Source organism: Taudactylus pleione, unplaced genomic scaffold (assembly GCF_031769625.1).
Source record: "Taudactylus pleione unplaced genomic scaffold, aTauple2 ptg000322l, whole genome shotgun sequence".
Lineage (NCBI taxonomy): Eukaryota > Metazoa > Chordata > Amphibia > Anura > Myobatrachidae > Taudactylus > Taudactylus pleione.
In genome coordinates this window covers 587654-612579 of record NW_028284723.1, presented here as the reverse complement: position 1 = coordinate 612579, position 24926 = coordinate 587654, and the positions used below count along the sequence as shown (strand labels likewise).

The 24926-nt window shown below is 40.2% G+C and overlaps 1 protein-coding gene across 4 annotated transcripts in view; it reads right to left on the bottom strand.

Annotated features, from left to right (window-relative positions):
* Positions 1 to 3662: 3662 nt before the first annotated feature.
* The window catches only part of NCAM1 (neural cell adhesion molecule 1), a 397179-nt gene continuing 375915 nt past the window's right edge, over positions 3663 to 24926 (bottom strand). For 3 of the 4 annotated variants that reach the window (XM_088443021.1, XM_088443022.1, XM_088443024.1), the window contains exons 16-19: positions 16315 to 16522; positions 15269 to 15385; positions 13502 to 14248; positions 3663 to 3783 (exon numbers count right to left, since the gene is read on the bottom strand). In XM_088443021.1, the coding sequence (XP_088299147.1) occupies positions 3663 to 3783; positions 13502 to 14248; positions 15269 to 15385; positions 16315 to 16522 (1193 nt within the window). The remainder of the gene's footprint in view (positions 3784 to 13501; positions 14249 to 15268; positions 15386 to 16314; positions 16523 to 24926) is intronic. The other variant, XM_088443025.1, reaches the window with a different exon arrangement.

Below are 24926 nucleotides of genomic sequence, written 5' to 3'. Positions count from 1 at the left end.
CTGGGCTCTGCCTGTTATAGCGGAGCAGGAGTCCGGTAACCGGGGGAGACCCTGGATAACGCCATCTTCAGGTGAGGTTATTATTACAGGGCTTTCCCCGGTATTGTTTTGCATTTTATTTTTAGTAACTTTGGCCAGATCACATTTCCCATTACAATTATGGGAAATGCGATCTGCTTACTAAAAATAAGTAATAATTAGGGGTTGGAGTAGAATTTTACGAATTCTACTCCAATTGCCCTTTAGTAACTGTAGGTGATACTAAAATAATGTGAAAAGGGTGTGAAAACACCCTTTTTCACATTATTTTAGTAAAAATAATGTTAATAAATAGAGCCCAGTATTTTTGTTTCCCCATTTGAACAACAAAAATTAAACAAGCTCAAACATGTTTGAACCTAGCGGAACATGTTCACCTTGGTCGAATTTAGCTTGAAATGTTTAGTGTAGAGTTTGAGAATTTACTACAAATTGTATAACTTTAGCACAACAAACTTTTTTAAACCCACTTTGAAACAAATTTGAGCCTCTTTAGTTGTTTACACACAGGGAAAGCAGTGCTTTTTTGAGCTGAACAACAAACTGAACAATATTCATGACAATGTAGCCTAAAGGTGCCTATCCATTAGCAGATCTTTCTGAAAGACAAAAGATTTATCTTTTGAAAATTCTAGGGGCTGCTTTGACAGATATCTGTCATGTACATAAATTGAACAACTGAACGATAAATCGTTCATCATTCAAATTTATCTGTTAATGGATAGGCCCCTTAAGACTTCACAAGAACTAGCAATACCAGGGAGAAGCACTGTGCAATGTCAAGTTCTATGTGAATTCCCAGGCTTCAATTTCATGAGTATCTGTTCAGACCACAAAATGGCTGACTCCACTGTGGTTGAACGAAAATGTCCAGTTTAACAAACATTGAATTCAATAGGGATAATTCACCATAAAATGGAGCATTAACAAAAATACTGTTTCAGTATCATTTTACCGAAACTTTGTGTCCTTATTCTAATCTCATATGCTGCACACCTAATATTTATATATCAAGAAATTGTAACATTGAAACTATTTGTCTAAGGGTGTAGTGTATGGTCTTTTTTCCTATGAAAGTATTATTCTCTTGAAGCAGAAATTAGGTTTGACACAGTTCTTAAAATAAATGTGCAAAATGCCACTTGACATTTGTGCAAATTTACAGAGATGCTTAAATAAATTTCCACTGATTGCATTTATTTAAAGCAATTTAGCATTTTGTGTCACATTAATCTAGTAGCAAATCAGATGGAGATGCTGTAGCTGCTCTAAACTGATTGAGATACATCCATACAATAGTCAGGAGAAAGGCAGGTTAGTTCACCCTTTTCCACCAAGAAGAAAAAGCTACTTGACATGTAATCAAGGCATGATTCTCATACCATGAAATAATGTCCATTCACTGTGGTCATTTGCAGTTTTCTGAGCTGAAACAATATGCACAAGGAATTAGTGACACCACTGAGGTAGCGAGGCACTAACCTACTGTGCCTCGTGCCACAGCGATGTCATTAGTTTTTAATGAATTCCTATGCTGCATTCTCATGAGTAGTGGTTTAGCTCACTAAATGGCTGTGTTTCAAAATAAACAGTTTTTTTAATCTTTTTCTTTAACGACAGAATTTTTTTTTTTTAAATGTGGAGTGTAGAAGTTGGGAAATCCCATGGTGCCACTATAATCCTTATTATTATGCAAAAGAAACATCTAAACAAGCTAAAATGTATGTCTAATTGGAGAAATCACATTTCAGGAACATCCATATCTAATGTAGCAACACTTGCTGGATCGGCTATACAAACACTTTGCATGTGAGATATCTACTTACTGAGATGCACTGATAAAATGACACGTTCCAACCCAAATGTATGACTTCTGTCCATTCAGACATTACAATGTGTGAAGAGCAAACTTAGGTAGTGTCATACCAGATTATGGTTGTAAGTGACAAGACATTATACAGAAAGCAATTTATTGGATAGATTGGTTGGGTTCTATGGCTGCTGAATAACATACAGTACTGCTCACTTTCTGTACTGTACAGTACATCTGTGTAAGTCCTGATTACTCATTAGTTAAAATCATTTTAAATTGGCCAGGACCAGTGGCGGCTCCAGAAGTGGGGCTGTAGCGCAGTCCAAAATTGAAATAGGGGAGCCACACCAACTGCCAGTGAGTCCCGGCCAGTGATGTTTGGCAGTGTGTGAAAGGGCAGTTGGTGTGGCTCCCCTATTTGAAATTTGGACTGTGCTGCAGCCCCACCTCTGGAGCCGCCACTGGTCAGGACCCATTTTTTTCTAAGATACACGAAAGCAATCTAATGAGTGCAACCTTCATTCACTCTTTCTAAAAGTTCAGCTGGAATGACACACAGCCAAAGTAGGTACCTTGAGGAACATCAGTAATGTTGGCACTATCCAATTAATCTTAATTTCATTAATTATCTTGTGCAATTTGTACCTAGGTCCAATGTCCCCACAGGATGGCGGCACCAAGCACCGTTTCTCTACAGGTGCCTAAACTGCAGATTAGATCTTCCTAACCCGTGCCTCGTATTTCTATTCCTAACCCATGCCTCGTATTTCTATTCCTAACCCATGCCTCGTATTTGTCTTCCTAACCCATGCCTCGTATTTGTCTTCCTAACCCATGCCTCGTATTTCTATTCCTAACCCGTGCCTCGTATTTGTCTTCCTAACCCATGCCTCGTATTTGTCTTCCTCACCCATGCCTCGTATTTCTCTTCCTAACCCATGCCTCGTATTTGTCTTCCTAACCCATGCCTCGTTTTTCCAGATTAGGGCATTGATGTTTTTTATTAGATAGAGTTCATGTAGTGACAATTTGGAACAAAAATAGAACAAAATGGGGATGTATTCCTGTCATCCATTAAATTATGACACAGGGATTCTGCAACACGCAATAAGACCTTCGGATTAGCTTTTCAACAATATGCCGTAAATGCCCATACAACTTTTAAAGAGGGTAAAATACTTTTAGGACACCTACAGTCACTTTCTCTCCTCCAATTGTATTCTCCTATACAGTGATAAAATGTGACATCCAACAATTCACTGCCAGCCATGCAAGTAAAATAGGGTTCTACAAATTAAATGGGCAAATAGTCAGGGCAACGCATACCGACATTCTGCCTGGTGTATTCATTATTTATACAGCACCTTGACCCTGTAGGGTTTCTAGACCTTGGGCGGCAAACCAGGCTGATGGAAACCATTACACAACTAAATGCACCGGCCTGGACTGTCTGAACCTTTCCCTTCCCACACGATAAATAATTGGGAGTGCTAGTTTTTCTGGACATTGCATGGGAGATCTAATATTAGTATTTTCCCACCTGGCTTTGTTCATATAGAGCATGTACACGAGAGATGAACCCATTCTACAGTCTCACAAAACATAAAAGTTTTCTTAAATGAAAAAAAAAAAAGAAAATCAACAAAATAATAATAACAACAACAACGAAGGCCAAGATTTGAGAGGAATGATGAAGTGTTTGTGTGTATGTACCTCACTCTGTAAATGGCTAGCATGAGGCTCTTCAGACATTATGTTTAGTATCCACTTTCCCCTTCCTATGTAACACACCCCCACCCCCGAGGAGAAATCATGCTTTACTCTCATTCGCATTTGTTTGAGTGGCTTCATTAGGAACTGTTTTCACTTCTGCTGGGATGTTCTTGTTGTCTGACTCCTCTGGCTTAGAGTTCTCTTCTACAGGGGCCTTCCTGGAAACAGACAAGAAGAAGGAGAGTCAGGACGGCAGAGAAGAAGATGGAGGCAGCACAATGATTTATGGCACATTACAAAAATATGGTCATTACATTATGCTCTGTTAAATAAAGGTACTCTCATGTCTAGGGCTCCCATGTGTCCCAGTCTTCCCAGGACAGTCTCCCTTTACTCCATCCAAAAAAGACCCACAAAATCTATGTTCTAATAAAATGCATAATGACAGAAAACAAGCGGGAATAGGATTATACAGTATAACAGTTCTCTTTCATAACGAGACGGAAAAGGAAATACAGTACAGTATGTGCCGGATTTTATGGCCTGAGAAAACTGTAGTTAACATGGGTGACCTAGACTTTCATTTTACAATGACATCACAAAGTAATGTTTAGTATCTTTAGTAACTCATATTATAACACTTGCATCATTTCATTTTATGTTGTAATTTGGCCTAATGAAGGGAGTAAAGGAGGGTGGGCCTCTAGCACAGGTGAAGCCATTGCCAGGCTCCCCATCACTGCCAGGATACATAGCAGCCGTAAGGGCTGCTTCACTCATACCCACATTAATAGAGTTAAATATACAGAAATATAAGGTTCTATATGTTGCTATACTTTAAATTAAGACTTATGAACAAAACGCATTTTCATTTGAAACTGATGGTGAGGGAGCAGACCTCTTGATGACTACGATACAATGTAATGTCTATTTCTGTGTATTGTGGTACACTCCCTATATCCCCTCCGGTGTTTTTTTTTATATATATACTTTTTCCCCTTGTTTTTTATTTTAATTTATCTTATTGCAATTATTAGTATTGTGATTTATTTTATATTGTTACTGTAATTGTGTTTTTCTTTTTGTAAATTCAATAAAAATTTATTGGGAAAAAAAAACACATTTTCATTTGAGGAGATCCTTCCATTTTTACAATTCACATGGGTAAGAGTAAATACAGCATTACTGTCAAACTAGTTTAAAATTGCATAAATAGATGTTAAAAGATGTTATTTTAAAAATGAATTTGTCTGACTCTTGTAATACAGCTGAGCAGCTGTTCTCAGAGACAGAGGCATATTATAGCCTAAGGTACACTGGGGGAGTTGTTTCAAACCTTCTAAGGAGAACAAATGGAAAATTTCCCCATAGAAACCAATAAGTTTCTGTCATTTTATCGAAGGTGCTAAATACATGATAGTTAGACGCTAATTGGTTGCTAAGGGCAACTTCTCCACTTTTTCTCTTTAGAAGGTTTGATACATTTAGACATAAAGTAATTATCATCCTTTGTTAAGCAACAGTGTAGCTCTATTGATATGTGACATAAGTAAAAGTCTCTAGTGTCCAATATATTTGTATGTGGCCCTAAAATGTTTTGCATAGCCAGTTTACCAGTGGTCCAGCCTAACAGGATGTAGGTGTACTATGGAGAGGCAGCTATGCAATCTTCAGATGCTAAAGCATCCACTTTCTTTTACAAGATAGGTCTGTTCATGCATACACTGACAGAGTAACTGTATGGACCAGCTGTATAGAGACCCATAACCTGTTTATTTAGTACCATAGTTTGCTGGGTGGGGGGTAGAATCTGGCAGTGAAATCATTGCTGTATTAGGAGTGGGGATAGAACTGCTCTGGGACTTGCATAGAAGAGAGAATGGAAGATTGCATTAGGATGTTGTGGCAGTATCACCAGAGGTGGCACTAGTGAGCAGCAGATTCTGTGTGGGGCAGGGGAGATCCGCCCACACAGACTAGAAAAGCATTGTGGGAAGATGTATAATGGCTGCCGTATGACCAGAGCCCAGGTGAGGCTGCTGGTGGACACAGCCAGACAGTCCAGGTGGGGCTGCAGTGTGAGTGAAGCAGACCAGGTGGTCAGGATCATACCTGCAAGGAGGCAGGCAGATCCATATACATCTGACACTGTCCTTGTGAGAGGCGGCAGCCAACAAGCTGAGAAAGCTATAACAGGCCAGGAGGCCAGTGTCCAGTCCTGCATGGGGCAGGAAGGACCACAAATCTCAGAGACTGTGAGAGACTTTCATGCAGATTAGCTGCTTCTGTAGAGAGGGTTCAAGAAGTGAGCTAGTGCCCTAAACAAAGGCAAGGTTGTTTATTATTTTTCTGTATCCTGATTTCACGTGCTGGAAGTAAAGCATCACTTATGTTTATTTAACTGGAATGCTACATGTGGACTCTAATTCTGCACCTACTCACTGCACCACTGACCCCAGTCTACCGAGATAATTAACCCCAAGTATCACATATGGTGGAGAATGCGGGCATACAGAATCTACGCAAAAAGAGCTATGCTGCAGAAAATGTGGAATACGAATGGAAATATGGATGCTTATTGCACTGCATAATCGGACTCTCCTAGAAAGCCAAAAGGAGACTCACTGCACCTGCATAGTGGACTCAACAGTGCAAAGCTCATCAGGTTGGTGAGTGAAGATAAAATCTGTTTTGAAATATTTCATAGAAAAGTTGTATGCATGTCTGAAAACCGTGCTACAAAGTTTGCTAAAAGATGTGCACTTTCTTCAGCAAGAAACAAGGGCTAGGTTTGTTTATTATTTTTCTGTTTCCTGATTTCACATGCTGGAAGTAAAGCATCACTTATGTTTATTTAACTGGAATGCTACATGTGGACTCTAATTCTGCACCTACTCACTGCACCACTGACCCCAGTCTATCGAGCTAATTAACCCCACGTATCACAATGTACATACAGTATAAGAATGAGAGACTGCTCTGGGACTTACATAGAAGAGAGAATGGGAGATCGCATTAGGATGTACATACAGTATAAGAATGACAGACTGCTCTGGGACTTACATAGTAAAGAGAATGGGAGATTGCATTAGAATGTACATACAGTATAAGAATGAGAGACTGCTATGGGTCTTACATAGAAGAGAGAATGGGAGATTGCATTAGGATGTACATACAGTATAAGAATGACAGACTGCTCTGGGTCTTACATAGACGAGAGAATGGGAGATTGCAATTTTGCCAAATTTGGCCCCCGTAGCTTCAGATGCCGCTAGCCATTGTAGCCTATGGGCTACACTCCACAGGTTTTTTTTCAGAAGAGGAATCAGGGGATCCCTCCCGGGTGTTGTCCACTGGCACCAGTGGCGTAACTAGGGTTATTTTCAAACTGAACATTCCTATCCATATGCACCTTAACCCCAGTAGTACCCCCAGTATGCAGTTGTGGGCCCTCTCATGCAGGCCCATAGTAGTGCCCCATATACAGTATCCCCAGTAGTGGTCCCTCTTATACAGCCCGCAATTAGTTCCCCTTGCTCAGTACCCCCAGTAGTGGCCCCCCCAAATGCAGTGCCCCACGTAGTGTTCCCCCTTATGCAGTGCCCCCAGTAGCAGTCCCCACAAAGCAGTGCGCCCAGTAGCGGTATCCCCTTATGCAGTGCCCTTTTATATAGTGCCCCCAGCAGTAGTCCCCCCATGCAGTTTTCCCAGTAGTGGTCCCCTTATGCAGGCACCCTGTAGTGATCCCCCCTATCTAGTGCCCCCTGTAGTGGTCCCTGCAGTGCCCCTAGTAGTAAGCCCCTTATATAGTGCCCCCAGCAGTAGTGTCCCCCCCTCCCATGCAGTGCCCCCAGTAGTGGTCCCCCTGATGCAGGCTCCCAGTAGTGACCCCCCCCCTATCCAGTGGTCCCTGTAGTGGCCCTTCCTATTATTGCCCCCATTAGTGGTCCCCTGAGTGCAGTGCCTCTAGTAATACTAGGCCCCTTTTAGAATGCCCCCAGTGGTAGTCCCCCCCCAAAGTAGTAGTCCCCAGTAGAGTAGCCCCCCCCCCAGTAGAGGTCCTCCCAGTGGCACCCCCAGTAGATGTCCCCCCCCAGTAGTAGCCAACCCCTCCCCCGTTGTGCAGATAGGTAAGGTTTAAAAATAAATAAATATATATAAAAATATACTTACCTGATTCCACGCTGCTCCTGTTCGCGATGCCGATGCCGCTCCCGCCCTCCAGTCCGCCCGGGCTGGCGCGCTCAGCATTATGGGACTGACGTCATGACGTCAGTCCCATTACCCACTGCAGGAGCCGGACGGAAGTCCGGCTCTTGCAGTGGGTGCTGCAGCAGTCAATGAGAGTCTATCTGACTCTCATTGGCTGCTGTTTAACACATGCATCGCCGCCAGCGCTGGCGGCGATGCGTGTGTTAAGCACAGTCTGAGCCCGCCTCCTGGCGCTATTGGGCAAGCGCTCAGGGGCAGGGAACGGGCTCAGGCGTGCAGCACAGGACCGGCGCTAGAAGCCTAGCGCCGGTCCTGTGCAAATGTGTAGCGCTGACCGCACTCATTGCGGTCGGCGCTACACTGGCTATCTAGGGCGGGCGGGCCGGTACCGTGGCCGGCGGTGCCCCCCCGCGCCGCCAGTCCAACTTGCCCAGGGCACGAACCCCGCTCGCCCTGCCCTAGTTACGCCACTGACTGGCACAGCTAACAAATGTGGCCACATGTGCAGTAATGCCAAACTGGATTTACATATCTTACTGGGCACTGGGATGAGCTCTAATTGGAGCCCTGGTCCCTGCGAATCATACATTCCAGCAAATAAAGATTCCTTATTGATGCTAATTGTGGCAATAAGACATTTTTTATATCAGGGGCTGGCTATAATTTAAAATATATATGCTCTAAAATGAGAGACTGCACTAGGATTTATATACAATAGAGAATGAGAGACTGCACTAGGATTTATATACAAGAGAGAATGAGAGACTGCACTAGGATTTATATACAATAGAGAATGAGAGACTGCACTAGGATTTATATACAAGAGAGAATGAGAGACTGCACTAGGATTTATATACAAGAGAGAATTAGAGACTGCACTAGGGTTACATATAAGATAGAATGGGAGACTACACTGGGGTTACATAAAATATAGAATGGGAGACTACACTGGGGTTACATATAAGATAGAATTGGAGACTGCACTAGGGTTACATATAAGATAGAATGGGAGACTACACTAGGGTTACATAAAATATAGAATGGGAGACAGCACTAGGGTTATATATAAGATAGAATGGGAGACTGCACTAGGGTTACATATAAGATAGAATGGGAGACTGCACTAGGGTTACATATAAGATAGAATGGGAGACTACACTAGGGTTACATATAAGATAGAATGGGAGACTACACTAGGGTTACATATAAGATAGAATGGTAGACTGCACTAGGGTTACATATAAGATTGAATGGGAGACTGCACTAGGGTTACATATAAGATAGACTGGGAGACTGCACTAGGGTTACATATAAGATAGAATGGGAGACTGCACTAGGGTTACATATAAGATAGAATGGGAGACTGCACTAGGGTTACATATAAGATTGAATGGGAGACTGCACTAGGGTTACATATAAGATAGAATGGGAGACTACACTAGGGTTACATATAAGATAGAATGGGAGACTACACTAGGGTTACATATAAGATAGAATGGGAGACTGCATTAGGGTTACATATAAGATAGAATGAGAGACTGCACTAGGGTTACATATAAGATAGAATGGGAGACTACACTAGGGTTACATATAAGATAGAATGGGAGACTACACTAGGGTTACATATAAGATAGAATGGGAGACAGCACTAGGGTTACATATAAGATAGAATCAGAGACTACACTAGGGTTACATATAAGATAGAATGGGAGACTGCACTAGGGTTACATATAAGATAGAATGGGAGACAGCACTAGGGTTACATATAAGATAGAATGGGAGACAGCACTAGGGTTACATATAAGATAGAATGGGAGACTACACTAGGGTTACATATAAGATAGAATGGGAGACTGCATTAGGGTTACATATAAGATAGAATGGGAGACAGCACTAGGGTTACATATAAGATAGAATGGGAGACAGCACTAGGGTTACATATAAGATAGAATGGGAGACTACACTAGGGTTACATATAAGATAGAATCAGAGACTACACTAGGGTTACATATAAGATAGAATGGGAGACTGCACTAGGGTTACATATAAGATAGAATGGGAGACTGCACTATGGTTACATATAAGATAGAATGGGAGACTGCACTAGGGTTACATATAAGATAGAATGGGAGACTACACTAGGGTTACATATAAGATAGAATGGGAGACTACACTAGGGTTACATATAAAATAGAATGGGAGACTACACTAGGGTTACATATAAGATAGAATGGGAGACTACACTAGGGTTACATATAAGATAGAATCAGAGACTGCACTAGGGTTACATATAAGATAGAATGGGAGACTGCACTAGGGTTACATATAAGATAGAATCAGAGACTGCACTAGGGTTACATATAAGATAGAATGGGAGACTGCACTAGGGTTACATATAAGATAGAATCGGAGACTGCACTAGGGTTACATATAAGATAGAATGGGAGACTACACTAGGGTTACATATAAGATAGAATGGGAGACTACACTAGGGTTACATATAAGATAGAATGGGAGACTACACTAGGGTTACATATAAGATAGAATGGGAGACTACACTAGGGTTACATATAAGATAGAATCGGAGACTGCACTAGGGTTACATATAAGATAGAATGGGAGACTACACTAGGGTTACATATAAGATAGAATGGGAGACTGCACTAGGGTTACATATAAGATAGAATGGGAGACTGCACTAGGGTTACATATAAGATAGAATGGGAGACTGCACTAGGGTTACATATAAGATAGAATGGGAGACTGCACTAGGGTTACATATAAGATAGAATGGGAGACAGCACTAGGGTTACATATAAGATAGAATCAGAGACTGCACTAGGGTTACATATAAGATAGAATGGGAGACTACACTAGGGTTACATATAAGATAGAATCAGAGACTGCACTAGGGTTACATATAAGATAGAATGGGAGACTACACTAGGGTTACATATAAGATAGAATCAGAGACTGCACTAGGGTTACATATAAGATAGAATGGGAGACTGCACTAGGGTTACATATAAGATAGAATGGGAGACAGCACTAGGGTTACATATAAGATAGAATGGGAGACTACACTAGGGTTACATATAAGATAGAATCAGAGACTGCACTAGGGTTACATATAAGATAGAATGGGAGACTACACTAGGGTTACATATAAGATAGAATGGGAGACTGCACTAGGGTTACATATAAGATAGAATGGGAGACTGCACTAGGGTTACATATAAGATAGAATGGGAGACTACACTAGGGTTACATATAAGATAGAATCAGAGACTGCACTAGGGTTACATATAAGATAGAATGGGAGACTACACTAGGGTTACATATAAGATAGAATCAGAGACTGCACTAGGGTTACATATAAGATAGAATGGGAGACTACACTAGGGTTACATATAAGATAGAATCAGAGACTGCACTAGGGTTACATATAAGATAGAATCAGAGACTACACTAGGGTTACATATAAGATAGAATCAGAGACTGCACTAGGGTTACATATAAGATAGAATGGGAGACTGCACTAGGGTTACATATAGGATAGAATGGGAGACTGCATTAGGGTTACATATAAGATAGAATGGGAGACTGCACTAGGGTTACATATAAGATAGAATGGGAGACTGCACTAGGGTTACATATAAGATAGAATGAGAGACTGCACTAGGGTTACATATAAGATAGAATGGGAGACTGCACTAGGGTTACATATAAGATAGAATGAGAGACTGCACTAGGGTTACATATAAGATAGAATGGGAGACAGCACTAGGGTTACATATAAGATAGAATGGGAGACTGCACTAGGGTTACATATAAGATAGAATGGGAGACTGCACTAGGGTTACATATAAGATAGAATGGGAGACTGCACTAGGGTTACATATAAGATAGAATGGGAGACTGCACTAGGGTTACATATAAGATAGAATGGGAGACTGCACTAGGGTTACATATAAGGTAGAATGAGAGACTGCACTAGGGTTCCATATAAGATAGAATGGGAGACTGCACTAGGGTTTACAGACAAGATAGAGGGGTCTATTTATTAACACTTAATTTCAAAAAAAGTAGGTAAATAACATTTTCACCTATATTTATAGAAATGAAATTTCAGACCCATTCAATTAATGTGAAATACATTAGACATCACTGATATCTCTTGGTTACAATTGTCCCACGATAATTTCCGCAGTCCCCGTACTTTAGAAATGATGTAATTCACCAATTTCCTTTTTTTTGAAGTTGGTAGTGTAACTGTACACCATCCATAGATAGCGTACAGCCTATGAATTTAGACAGCAATTCAATAAATATATTGAGATTTTTTTCTGCATTTATATTGCAACATTTTGGACAAATCCTCTGCAATACTTTGGAATGTTATTGAAGGTTCTCAACCAATGTCACATATTCCCCAAGCGATACACCAAGTATCTCTAAGGTTACTTCAATCTGTTACAATTCGCTAAAAATTGCTTTGATTTATTAGTAAAGTAAAAAGCACAAACAATGACTCATGAAAAATTATTTTTTTAAAACATGTAAAAACAGAAGTAGTGGCTAACAAAACATTTATTTGGATTAAAGTATTTGTGGAATAAATGTACATACATTATGGGGACTTATTATAAATAAACACCCTATAGGGGGTACTTTGCAATCATTTACCACACCTTGGAGACGATATGATAAAAAAAAAACAATAATTACTCTGTAAACCTAAAACTACAGTGGTGCATTTAAATATTTGCTGGCAGCAATGTGGCAAAAGCATTGAAACTACTATACCAATTTAAAAATGCAAATTATAAAATAAATGAAACAATACTAGAACAGCACACAGCAATATAAAAATAGAAAAGCGAAATTACAGCACCATGAGATTGGAAGTAAATAAGTAATGCAAAAAAAAATAATAGAAAATGCTATATTTTAAATAGCGGCTTTACCTATAAAATAATAAAAATTATAAAAGTGGATGTAGCCTTTATGTGTACCACTGTAACTGTAATTTGCTCTGCAATTCAATATATTTAATCACAGTATGTTGTATAGGTGATCCTGATCTATATTTATGTAACCTTTAATTGTGATTTCTGTAATCCTTGAAATAGAGCACAGAGGATTTGCTTGAAATGTTGCAGTATAAATAGTGACTACAATCACAAATTATGACATAGAATTATTCACAGAATTCTATTTGTTGGCAAGTGTCACTTTTTATGATCATGTATGCCCTCTTTGTGTCTGATATGGCCACTACGAAATAACAATGTGATGAACTAGACTTGTAGCAAACCTATATGCCAAATATTAAATAAATGGCACAATGGTAAACAGTTGCTCCATCTACGTAAATATCTACATTGTGTACATCTCTGAATCCGGCCCCAAATGTGGAGACACTGAAATCATTCAGGACACTTAGGTTCCTGGTTCAGGAATGTTATATCAGAAGATAACTCGGCAGACTAGAGGTTTACAATGATCTCATTGTTAGTAGTTACATTTATGTTTTACTCATCCAGCCAAGATAAATTGAAACGTCATCAGAAATAGCAGTGGTCTCCTAAGACATAACTTTGATGCATTAGTTAAGCATAGGCAATGATGTTAGAAAAGACAACCACAAATTAGAACACTACACAGCACCAAGAAAAGACAACACAAGACATAACCAACACAGAGGATTAAGAGAGGCCATACTCGGTCTTTGATGAAGCAGGCGGTACAGAGGTGTCTGCAGTGGAAGAAGCCAGCTCAGGAGCTTTCCCACTAGCCACAGCGGTAGAAGCAGAAGTTCCAAGAGCTGCAAAAACATCCTTTGCAAGGTCAATTTCCGGAGTCTTGAAGGTCCCCCCATCAATTTGAAAGTCCTCACCCTGGGAGGGTTTTGTGTTGCTTAGGGAAGCTGCCTCACTCTTGGTAGCCTCCGTTGGACTTTTCACTGTGCTGGACTGTACTGCTTCTTTTTCTGGGCTTTTGGTACCTGATGCTCCCTGCTTCACCTGTTCAGGAGTAGCTGGGGGGCTAGTGGTACTTGGTGGGACTGGAGCTGGAGGCTTGACAATGGCTTTGGGAGCCTCAGCAACAGTGCTGGCAGCACTGGGATTCAAAACACCCCCTTGGCTGGCTACAGCATTAGCTGGATTGTTAGTAGATGGGGTATCACTGAGATCTACCAGAGCGGCGACCTTTGGAGAAGCAGTGGCAGGAGGTGAGGAGGCTGAAGATGCCTCTGTTTTGGAGGGAGTTGCTTGACTGGACTGTATTGAGTTTGAGTCAGGAGCAGACGTGGGTGGCGGGGCAGTGCTAGATGTGAGAGTGGTGCTCTCACTTGTGGGACTATTTTGTGCTGTGGCAAAGGTTTCAGTGATAGTATCAGAATTAGTAGTGACCGTGGTGACAGAAGGCAGCATATCCTCAACAGTAGCTGTGGTGTCAGCTGGATGCCTGCGAGCACAGGAGCAGAGAGAAAGTAGACAATGAAGAAAACAAGTGACAGAAACACAAAGCAAAACACAAACACATGCACATAGCTTTCCACACAGAGGTATAGTAACACTGAGTATTACATTTAGGCAGATACATGTTTGTTGTTAGCCATACTGAAGAGAGGCAAGTCGGAAAAAAAAGAAGGAAAGCAATTAATTGAGATTAGTATAGCTGTATTACGTAGGGTGTTTCAACCCCCTTATCTTTTATACTCCACGGAAACTTACTTCAACTAGAGTTTTTCCCTCAAAGTGAAAACTGTTTGTTCAAAATAATTTCATAAGATGCCAAACGTTTGTGTTTTCAAACACATTAGATGTGCAATTTTGATTTCTGTCTAGATTTGGGAATAAGAAAAATGCTACCGAAATATCTTCTTCTCTAAATTAGAAGTGTTTATCCTGCACATTGCCATTTGGCTTAATATAATATTATATTGCATCCTAATCACATTGTGAAAGACTGTTTTATAGATTACACTACTATTTAGTTCACAATGAGACTAAAGTTCTCGATGTTCACATTTAAGTACTGGCCGGTTTGTGTGAGCTTCAACACGACTGTGTTATTTGTACCATGTTGCTAACAAAATTATTATTTATTCTAGATCAGTTCAATTCATCTCTAAAATAAGCTTCTGTCCATATAATTTCATTTTCCAGGCACAAATGTATTAGGCTAAATAAGGTGTAATGAAAACTACACTGATTTCCAAGAATAATTTTGGTGCACATGGACTAAGTAGCCATGGTGACACCTAGTGCACAGGAAGTAATACCCTGGCAACAATACACTAATACATTTGTGACAGCAAATTGCCGGTTGGTGATAACTGTTAACTTACACTGAGAGAATGTTTAACTACTATAATACTGAAATTCTGCAATGGTCATGAAGTCTTTACCAACAGTATAACACTGAGGTCATTATCCCTTTACTACAGCCGCAGTGACTGTCAGTTTGAATGATGCTACATACTCAGGTTCTGTTAGTGGAGTGGTCTCATTGGGTTCTGTCTGGTTGCTCCCATCATGGTTTGGTGTTCTCTCTTCTTCTGTTCGTACCTCAACAATGGGCTCTTTAGACTCATCTTTCCTGTGGAAGAACCGTATTTGTTTGCAAATTCATCCAAATATGTGGTTCTACAGGTTGTCACCATTTTATTTTCTTTAGAATTGTACAGCCCTAAAACTCATCTTAAATGGATAAAATTCAGCCTTTCAAAGTTGCAGAAGAAACTTAAATACATTATCCTAAAGTCTAACCTGTTGTACTCAATACTCTTTTTATATAGGTACTTACTGCTAGGCATTTTAACAGGAAGAAATCAATTAAATAATTTCAGAAATTAACTAAATAAGAGCCTGAAGCTAATAAAAACATTACAGTATATCACCTTGTAACGTTAGGTGAGTACCGGTAACTTATTATATTAGAGTACCGGTACCTTTTTCCAGAGGGGAAAAAAATCACTACATATATAGTGTTTAGATTGCAATTTCTGATGATAACTGGATGAAGATGACTCTTTAAGCATCTAAGTTAAACTAAGACACAACATGGCATAAGTGATAACTGTATACTATGTTAGCATAGTTAATACGTAGACATTTGAAGCCACCATTGGGTAATCAGTGAATTGATGAATATGAATAAGCTGGGACAGATGTGGCTGGTACTGAGTTCTGCAGCATTCTCTGTAAGTTATAGATTTTCTAGGAATACTTAACAGGCTACTGTAAATCTTTTCACAACGTGTTATGAATAACAATGATACTGTATCTCTCATTTTCTACATTTGATAACATAAGTTGAACTAAATGTAGGCAACGTGGACTTATGTGAGGTGCTCGTCTCCTACCTTGCACAAGCCAGCATATATATGTTTTATTGTAACATTAGTTATTGAATGAATATATGGAAATCAAAGTTTCAAAACAGTTGTATACATATATTTTAAAAATCGCCTAAAAAATAAAATAATGAAAACAAAATATATTTAATACTGCAAAAGGGCTACGTACGAAAATGCTGCCTTTCCTTCTTCTATGTCTTTGCCTTTGGCTCCGGGGCCGGTTTTACCACAGAAATTGACTGCAATGCACATGAGCAGTCCGCATTTGTTCAGAAAGTAGCATGTTACATCCACAGCCACCAAGAGAAGAATAAAGACAATGATGAGGATTCCCACAATGGCTCCCGTGCCCAGACCCGAGCTGGTACTCGTGGTGGCTTTGGAAAAAGAAAAGGAGACTGTAGTTAGAGATCTCTAATCAAGGGTACACGCCACATATTCATTCTATTTTTATATGAAGCAGATGTTATCTCTTTCACAAATTGTGCAACAGATGACATAATGCAGATGGAGCAGGCTGTATTGTACAATATGACCCACCGTATTGCTAAACTAAAACTGAAGTGGTAGAATTATACTGTATTGCTTATGTTTACTAATGAATGGAGAGACTTTGTTGAACATCATGTGGTCATAGCGTCACATTGTTAACTTTAATAGTAAAATAAATCTGGTGAAAATCTGAAATATCTACTGTAATTGGTGAAAAAACAAAGGTAAGTGTTGTAATAGGGAATGCTCCAACTGTATGCCCAGACTTCATCATTTAGAATTCTTTAGTTAACCCTAGGAGACAGCGTTGAGAAGTGCAACAAAGCCTGCTCCATCTGTATTTACTAAGGTAAAAGCTGATTTCAAAGCAAATAATGATATATTCATATTTTTTTAATGGACCCATAATCCATGTAATATAGAATAAATGTTTTCGACATCACACGTAAAATTTCAGCCTACCTCCCAAATGTCCCGATTTCTGTGGGACAGTTCCCATTTGAGGGAGGTAGTCCACTGTGGTTTTGCTAAGCATGCCCTCATGGGCATGGCCACACCGATTGGTATGTGGACCCGCCCACTATGATGCACCACGCCCCCAGCATGCCACAGCCATGGCCCATGTCCTGATATCAGTATTCCAATATTGAGAGGTAAACATGACATATTGCAATAATGATAATCGTAACATTACTATGCCCAGGGTGCAAAGCTGTGAAGTAGCACTAGTACCTTGGATGCATCATATCCCTTCATTCTTATTTACAAAGAAAAAAGCATTGGACTTTCTCTCACATGAGCAAATTTTGTTAACATCTTGGGGACTAATGCAGAGTTGTGTAATGTACAAAAATAACTCTGAAAAGAAATATACTCACAAATAGCATATTCTGCCCATGTGCAGAGATCTTGAGATGTGCTTGACCCCACATCGGCAGTATATTCATCTGCTTTACGTAAAGTCATCATCCTTACTGTGTATTTATGTCTATCCCCTAATAGGCACAAGAAGAACTACCTCCTAACAGGGGTACGTGTGACTTTCTTCAGGTCTGCATTAGCTGCATTTGTGTGATCATGTCCTTACTGTACTGGGGCTATGTCAGACGGCCACTTCCATGCTCCGTTCCGCCACTCAAGTTGTACGGAGGGGTAATGTACTTTCCTTCCCTCACTATTACTTATGGAACCTAGCCCGTGACTTCTGCCACCGTACTACTTATTTGAGTGTTATGACCATTGTTGCAGCAATGTTTATATACCATGTGAATGTAAGCATCACTCTCTTCATCAGGTTTGGCTAACATAAATAAATGAAATGAGTACTGTGCTTTGTTCCTAGCAATCAATGTCTAGTACCATACATTCATATGCCAAACGTGTCTATTACATACACGAATGCCATGGTTGAGACATAAAGATCCATTAGTGGACTTACCATAATAGCAGGCATGTGGAAATATCTTGTAATGTTCCATAGGTTTACATGCATTTATCAGGTCAGCCCTTGATAATATGATAGCGTATGTACAACGATGTTCTGTAAGTAACACATCTGAACTATAAAATGGTCTGCCGCTGCCAATACAGGAGGTAGAGCAGGGGTATTCCACGGGCAGCCCTTGAGCGGTTGTGGAATACACATCCCAGCATGCCTTGCCAAAGTGGGCTTGATTCAGAGATGGAGGCTTTTTGCACAAAGACGCAGCTGCTGTTCTAAAAACATGCTAATGCCTGCAGGAGGCGTCTGAAGGCAAAATACGCCTCCTGTGGCATCTCAGATCTGATGCCTGCGTCCGAAGCACCGGCCATCTGAGTAAGCTTACACAGATTGGCCCCCTCCTGCCCGCCTTGACACGCCCAGAAAACTAGGCCAACACACCCGTTTTCTGGTAATGCAGGCAGCACCGCCCCTTGCCCAAAATGGCCACAGCATGTCAATCAAGCCCCCTCTCGATTGACCCGCGAATTGCGGCATTTTGCAGTTAGGAGGAGGGGCCTAATGACATTGTGCCAGCCTGCCAGGCCCCGTCCCCACAGCTGCTGCAAGGTGTGTGTAATGTATGTGTGATATATGTATCTATGAAGGTATGTGTGACATGTATATGTGTGTGTATAACTATATGTATTTGTATATATGCATGAGTGTGTGTGTATATATATATATATATATATATATAGTAATGAAGAATGGCAGCGCTCAGTATCTTCATAAATTCAATAATGTTTAATCAGGCGTTTGGGCCCGACATTGTGTATCCCTGATGACGCGCTGTGGCCTGAAACGTCGGATTAAACACTAATGATGTGATTTATTAACCATTTGCCTGGCATGGTCACATCAGATGCGACCACACCAGGCTGGGCTTTCCAGTCAGAAACGCCAACTAGGCGGCTGCGGAAAACTAATCTTCCAGCATCCGCCTGTAACAAACGGACCTTCCGGTTCCTCTGCAGCCTCGGCCCTGACTTCAATTTTTCCCGATCACTGCTGGCCACAGCATTTCTACATACAGCGCACAACAGCAGGTGCGCTATGAACAAGCAGGCAACGAGGTCAAGTTATGTCTATGTATTGGGGAGTGCCAGATCTCTGGAATTGTGTGTTTGTGTGTGTGTGTGTGTGTGTGTGTGTGTGTGTGAACCCCCCCTGTAAAAATCCTGTGTTTGCCCCTGCACTAGACGCACAAATTTGCACTGTGATATTTGCTTGTATAAAATTATTGTAATTGATTATATTGCTTACTTTATGCTACAGTATAAAGTACGCAGGAGGTGTATTTACCAAGGGCATCACATAAGGCAAAGATTGCCTGAATGTAATTGAGTTTACTGTTGCAAGCAGCTGGGTGGAATGTGGAGATCTCCAGCAGGTGTAAGTACATCTGTGTGTGCTATGTGATGAGCTAGCAGAAAACTAATATGCTGGATGTACAAGTCTAATGTCTAAGTGAACTAAAAATGTCAGTTTTTCCAGTCAAACAAGGTCATTTTTAATAGCTGTCCAGCTGTGTACCTGCACATCTTCTATTCACAGTGCAAGCTGGAAGCAGGAGCACCCATCTGGGGCAGGGGAGTATTAGAGAGGGTCTCCAAATAAGTGTATGGCAGAGCTTAATATTAAAAAATAAAGTTTCACATGACATTTAACTGACACTTTAACAAAACGTTTCACCTCACATGCCCAAGTTGTTTAGTATGAAACCAATTAAGCAAACAATTTGCTGAAGTAATGCCCTTGTGACATAATGGGGGATAGTCAAATGGAACACAGATTGGCATTGACGGGATTTTAATAAGTCAGTGTTCCTCATACTAACAAATTTACATAGTGTGCAAATTTATCTCGCATCTAAAAGCTCCACAGGGGTGTGCTTGTGCCAAATATACCGTGTCCCAACAGGAAGATCTGTCAATGTATTTTAATTGCACTGTTCTTAATAAATGACTCCTAATGGGTATTGGATACTCTTGAAGACCTAGTCCACTATATTACATTCAAACACAACAACTCACTATGGGTGGGATGTACTAAGGGCAGAAATGCAGTAAAACCCCCAAAAATGCATATATATTTTTTTTACCACATTTCGCCCAGTGGGTAATAGATGGTAATGGGATGGGTATGGGATTCCGGCGGTCAGAATCCCTACACCAGCATCCCAACAGGGTTGGAATACCTATACTTTTCGGTAAGTATTCTAAACCTCCCCTCTCTCTACCCTAACCCTCCCCGGTGCCTGACCCTAACCTTCCCCCTAGTGCTAAACCTAACCTACCCCTACAAGGCACCCTAAACCTTACCCTCCCTCCTTAGTGCCTAATGCTAACCCTCCCCCCAACCCGTTACTTACCTTTGGAATTCCGGCACAAGGGATGCGGCGCTGGCATTCTGGGCGACGGAATCCCTGCGGTCGGGAATTTGAAAGCATCCAGATGGTAATCGATGGCGTTGCCCAACAGAAGTCTATGGGCTTCTTTTCGAGATACCCCGAGAGGGATCTAATCGGATCCCTCCCAGCTCCCCCCGCAGCATGTGCACCCACCTGCCCATGCACAAAAGGACACCAGAGGGACTTTAAGTCATAAACCAGGAAGTTCCTCTATCGCAAAGGACAGTTCTTACCGGGAGAGCTGTCTTTTCCTATTTCCAGGTACGTACCGGCAATATTATAACCGGTATGTACCTGATAATGGGCGTTATGTACGGCTTTGCAGATGCGATCCCCGGTCTACAACAATAAACTAACATTGGGAAATAATTTTCTTTGCTTGCTGTGTATGAAGAACCTCCGAAGCTATGGAGTTCATGGACTTAGAAGGCGGGATGCGCATATATATTTGCCATATAAGCTACCCTCAGCAACACAGCAAAATTGAGGATATTTGTGCGCACCTCTAAGGTAGCAAGCAAAGCTAAGCGATGTCAGCGCAATGTGGAATCCCGTTCAGGAACGCAATTCACACCTAATTGAATTGACCCCTAATGTTATTGTCCATAATGATGAAATGGGTAATTCTAGAGTGAAATAACCAGGCGTGTCTGCGGATTGGCTTCTGGTCCTTATTGGATGATCAGTTTGTTACAGCAATCGTGACGATTCTGCAGCAAGGAGAAAAACCAACCCCCGACTGCATTGTATGTTAGAGGAGGTATTCTCTCCAGCCTCATCAGTAACATCTCTCAGCTAAGTCCATGGAATAAGCAAGGGAAAAACATGACAAAGGGAAGAGATGGAAATAAGTAATTTAGGATTTTTTTTTACTTTTTTCTCCCTCTCCTGTATATATTATGTAACACAGGACCTGCAAACTTTACGTTCCCTGTTAAAATTGTCGCTGACCTCTTGACAAACCCTGAATCGTATAACTCTATATTTACTGTATTGCAGTCATTCACTAGCAGAACTGGCTGCTGGAATAAGAGAGCGCTGTAACCGTATTTTAGCTGTGAAACATTATTGAAGCGATAAAGTTTCAGAACACTGGGAATTTCTGCAGACTCCTACCTGGCAAGAGCACAGTCACTGAGCAATCTCCTATAGTATTCTATTCTAGAGTGCAGTATACCATTTTAATGAGCAGCATTGTATTCTACAGTATAGCTGAGTACAGTGTTTTTATTTTAGAACCCTTGTATTCAACACACCCACCATCTCCAAAAATGACCCATAAAAACACACCACACTGCTTCTGTTTTTTTCTAGAATTTATTAATAGGAAATTCTCCACCAATGAAATTTATTTGTACAAGAGAGACAAGTTTATGGCTTTTGGCTTCTTTTCAATGTTTATACAAACATGCTTCATCCATTCCTCTTAAAAAACATCACTCACAAGCAAGTGCTCTTGGTACGTAGGAGAATGGATTTGCCCCGATATATAGAGGGGAAGCAGAGAAAGTGGTGAGGTTGGGACTTGGGAGGCAATATGTGGTACTGACAGAACTGATGCAGAACTTTCAAAGCTGTGGCAAGTACAAGGTGTTCTATCATACAAAGTGCATCCCGTTTTGAACACTATGAGAGAGATGTACTAAGCCATGGAGTGAGATAAAGTGGAGAGAGATAAAGTACCAGCCAGTCAGCTCTTAACTGTCATGTTACAGGCTGTGTTTGATAAATGACATTTAGGAGCTAATTAGTTGGTACTTTATCTCTTTCCACTTTATCACTCTCCAAGTCTTAGTACATCTCCTCCCATTTTGTTGGAAAATAAATATATATATATATATATTATATATATATATATATATATATATATATATATATATATACATATATATATATATATATATATACATATATATATAAAGACAATTTAAATGAGATTTTGCGTGAAAAGTTTACTAAGCACTATTGGTGTTTGATCATGGACATTTCATTTCAGCAGTAGATGATAAGCCACAGTGGGGGAGATGCATCGATGCATCTAACGAGGACAAGTGGAGAAGTTGGCCATAGTAAATGATCAGCTTCAAGCTGATCATTCTCTAAAATGAAAGGTACCATCTGATTGGTTGTCATGGGTAACTTCTCCACCTGTTCTCTTTACAACTTGATACATTTCCCCCTTAATCTCCCAATCATCTTTATTATAACACAGTGAGCTAAACATATTTTGTGTTATTGTGCTGACACAATATTGCCTCAGTTGTAGCTGTCTCAGACACAGTAATAAGGAACTGAGCGCCCAGATTCACAGCATCACCCAGACATAGTGCTGATGACTCCAGTGTTCTCTTCCTTGGCGGTTTAAATACGCCCTTGTGAAGAGCATTTGGATATACATTACACAGTGCCTTGCAGTAGTATTCAGATCCTTGATCAATCCTCTGATTTTACTGAATAAACACATCATGCACTGAAATGTTTTTCACTATATTCTTATTTCAGATTAAAAAGTATATAATTTTTTCTTATTATGTGACGTGTGCTTTATGTTATGTCTTATGTTACGGTAAGCGTATTGTACTCCCACACTTTAACATTTTGTAGAGCCACCTTTTCCAACAATAACAGCTATACGTCTTTTGGAGTAAGCGAATATCTGCTTTGCATTCTGCTCAAGAGTGATTTTAGTGCATTCTGTAATACAGGTTGTTAAGGCGAGTTGGATGATACTTATGCTCCCCAATTTTCAGACAGTGCCACATATTATTAATATTAGCTAGATTGGATTGAGATCAGAGCTTTGAGGCACTTCTCTATTGGCCTTGTGCTTGGGATCATTGTGCTGCTGAAAGTTTTGATTTTCTTCTTTAGCAAACTGAAGCAGGTTCTCTTAGAATATTTCCGTGTATTTCCCAACATCCATCCTTCCTTCTATTTTATTAAGATGCTGAGTCTTTGCTAATGAAAACTAATCCAACATCATAGTGCAGCTCTTTCGAGGTGTGGACATTGTTAGAACTTTAGGTGCACAAATGTCACCCAACTAGCCTGAATTACCTGGGCAAATCTGCCATAAAGAGTTGGCCAAAATCTCTCCTGTATGGAGGGCAAGCTGGTACATACTAACCCCAAAAGACTTAAAGCTATTATTGCTGTAAAAGGAGACCCTACAATATAATAAAGTGTGGGGGTTCGATAATTATGCAAACTGTGTAGGACCGGGGCATGAAGAACCCACCAGGGCAATGCTTAAGGGGTGTGGTCATAAACCAGAGGGGGGGTGGCCAGCCACCATAGACGGATTGGCTAACCATTACGCAAATCTTGGCGTAGTTTCTATAGAAGCGAACCTAGCACTCATGTTTATTAGTCATCCTGCTCTACAAGGCAGTGGGACCTACAGGGGATTTCCCCTGCACCCCTGTGGGCTAGTCCAATCCTGTATGCAAGGATTTAACTTTGTGGTGAAGAGGAACATCCCCTAGAGGTTTTTGTAACATAAAACATTGTAATTTTTGAAAGAAAAAAATATCTTGAAAGTCAGTGTTTTCAGATAAAATTAATGCAGCCATAATTTCAGCAATATGAGAGAATTGTTGAAGCATCTGTAGTGAGCAAGACAATATTTTTTTCTGTACATTTTACATACAAAGGAATAAAGAAAGATTGAATACAGAAAAACAGAAAAAGACTATAGGTAAAAACTTAACTCAAATAATTTTGGGACAGGTCCCTCGTTACTGTGATGGCTGGGAATTAGTGCAAAGTGTGTTAAGTGCGTACAAAGTATGGGTGTGCTAGTTTTAACAGAATAAAAAGCAGCCAAAATAGTGAAGAACACTTACTTTCTATGCTTTCAAATACAAAGCTATGTATGCAACTGCATAAATCAGGAAAATGACCCACATTGGTTTTTTGCTAACTCATTATGTTTCAATATTATTTTTTTATCTAAACAAACTTAAATATGATATTTTAGATATATTTTTAAAAAAATGCTTAGATTGTATATATTTGTTTTTACTTTGTTAATTAAAAAAACAGAAGAGCAGGCTGTCACCGTCACTTCAGCTAGAAAGAGGATTCTTGCCCAGCTCCTATAATCTTGCTTATTATTAAACTATAAAGTGTATTTAACTAACTACAGTAGGTAGGTCGGAATTGTAATTTTAAAAAAGGGTCTTTACATTTAACAATGTCAAACTAAATTCCCACACAGTTCAACATATTCTTAAGGGGTTTTTTTGCATTACAAAGTGCTCATAATTAAATCTAACTGAAATCTACTCAGGGTTTTTTTTTTCACCTAGTCATGTCCCAAAAAGATATCTGAAGGCTGTGATCTAGACTATTGCATAAAACTAAATGCTATGTAACAAATGCAGGATTCGATTTA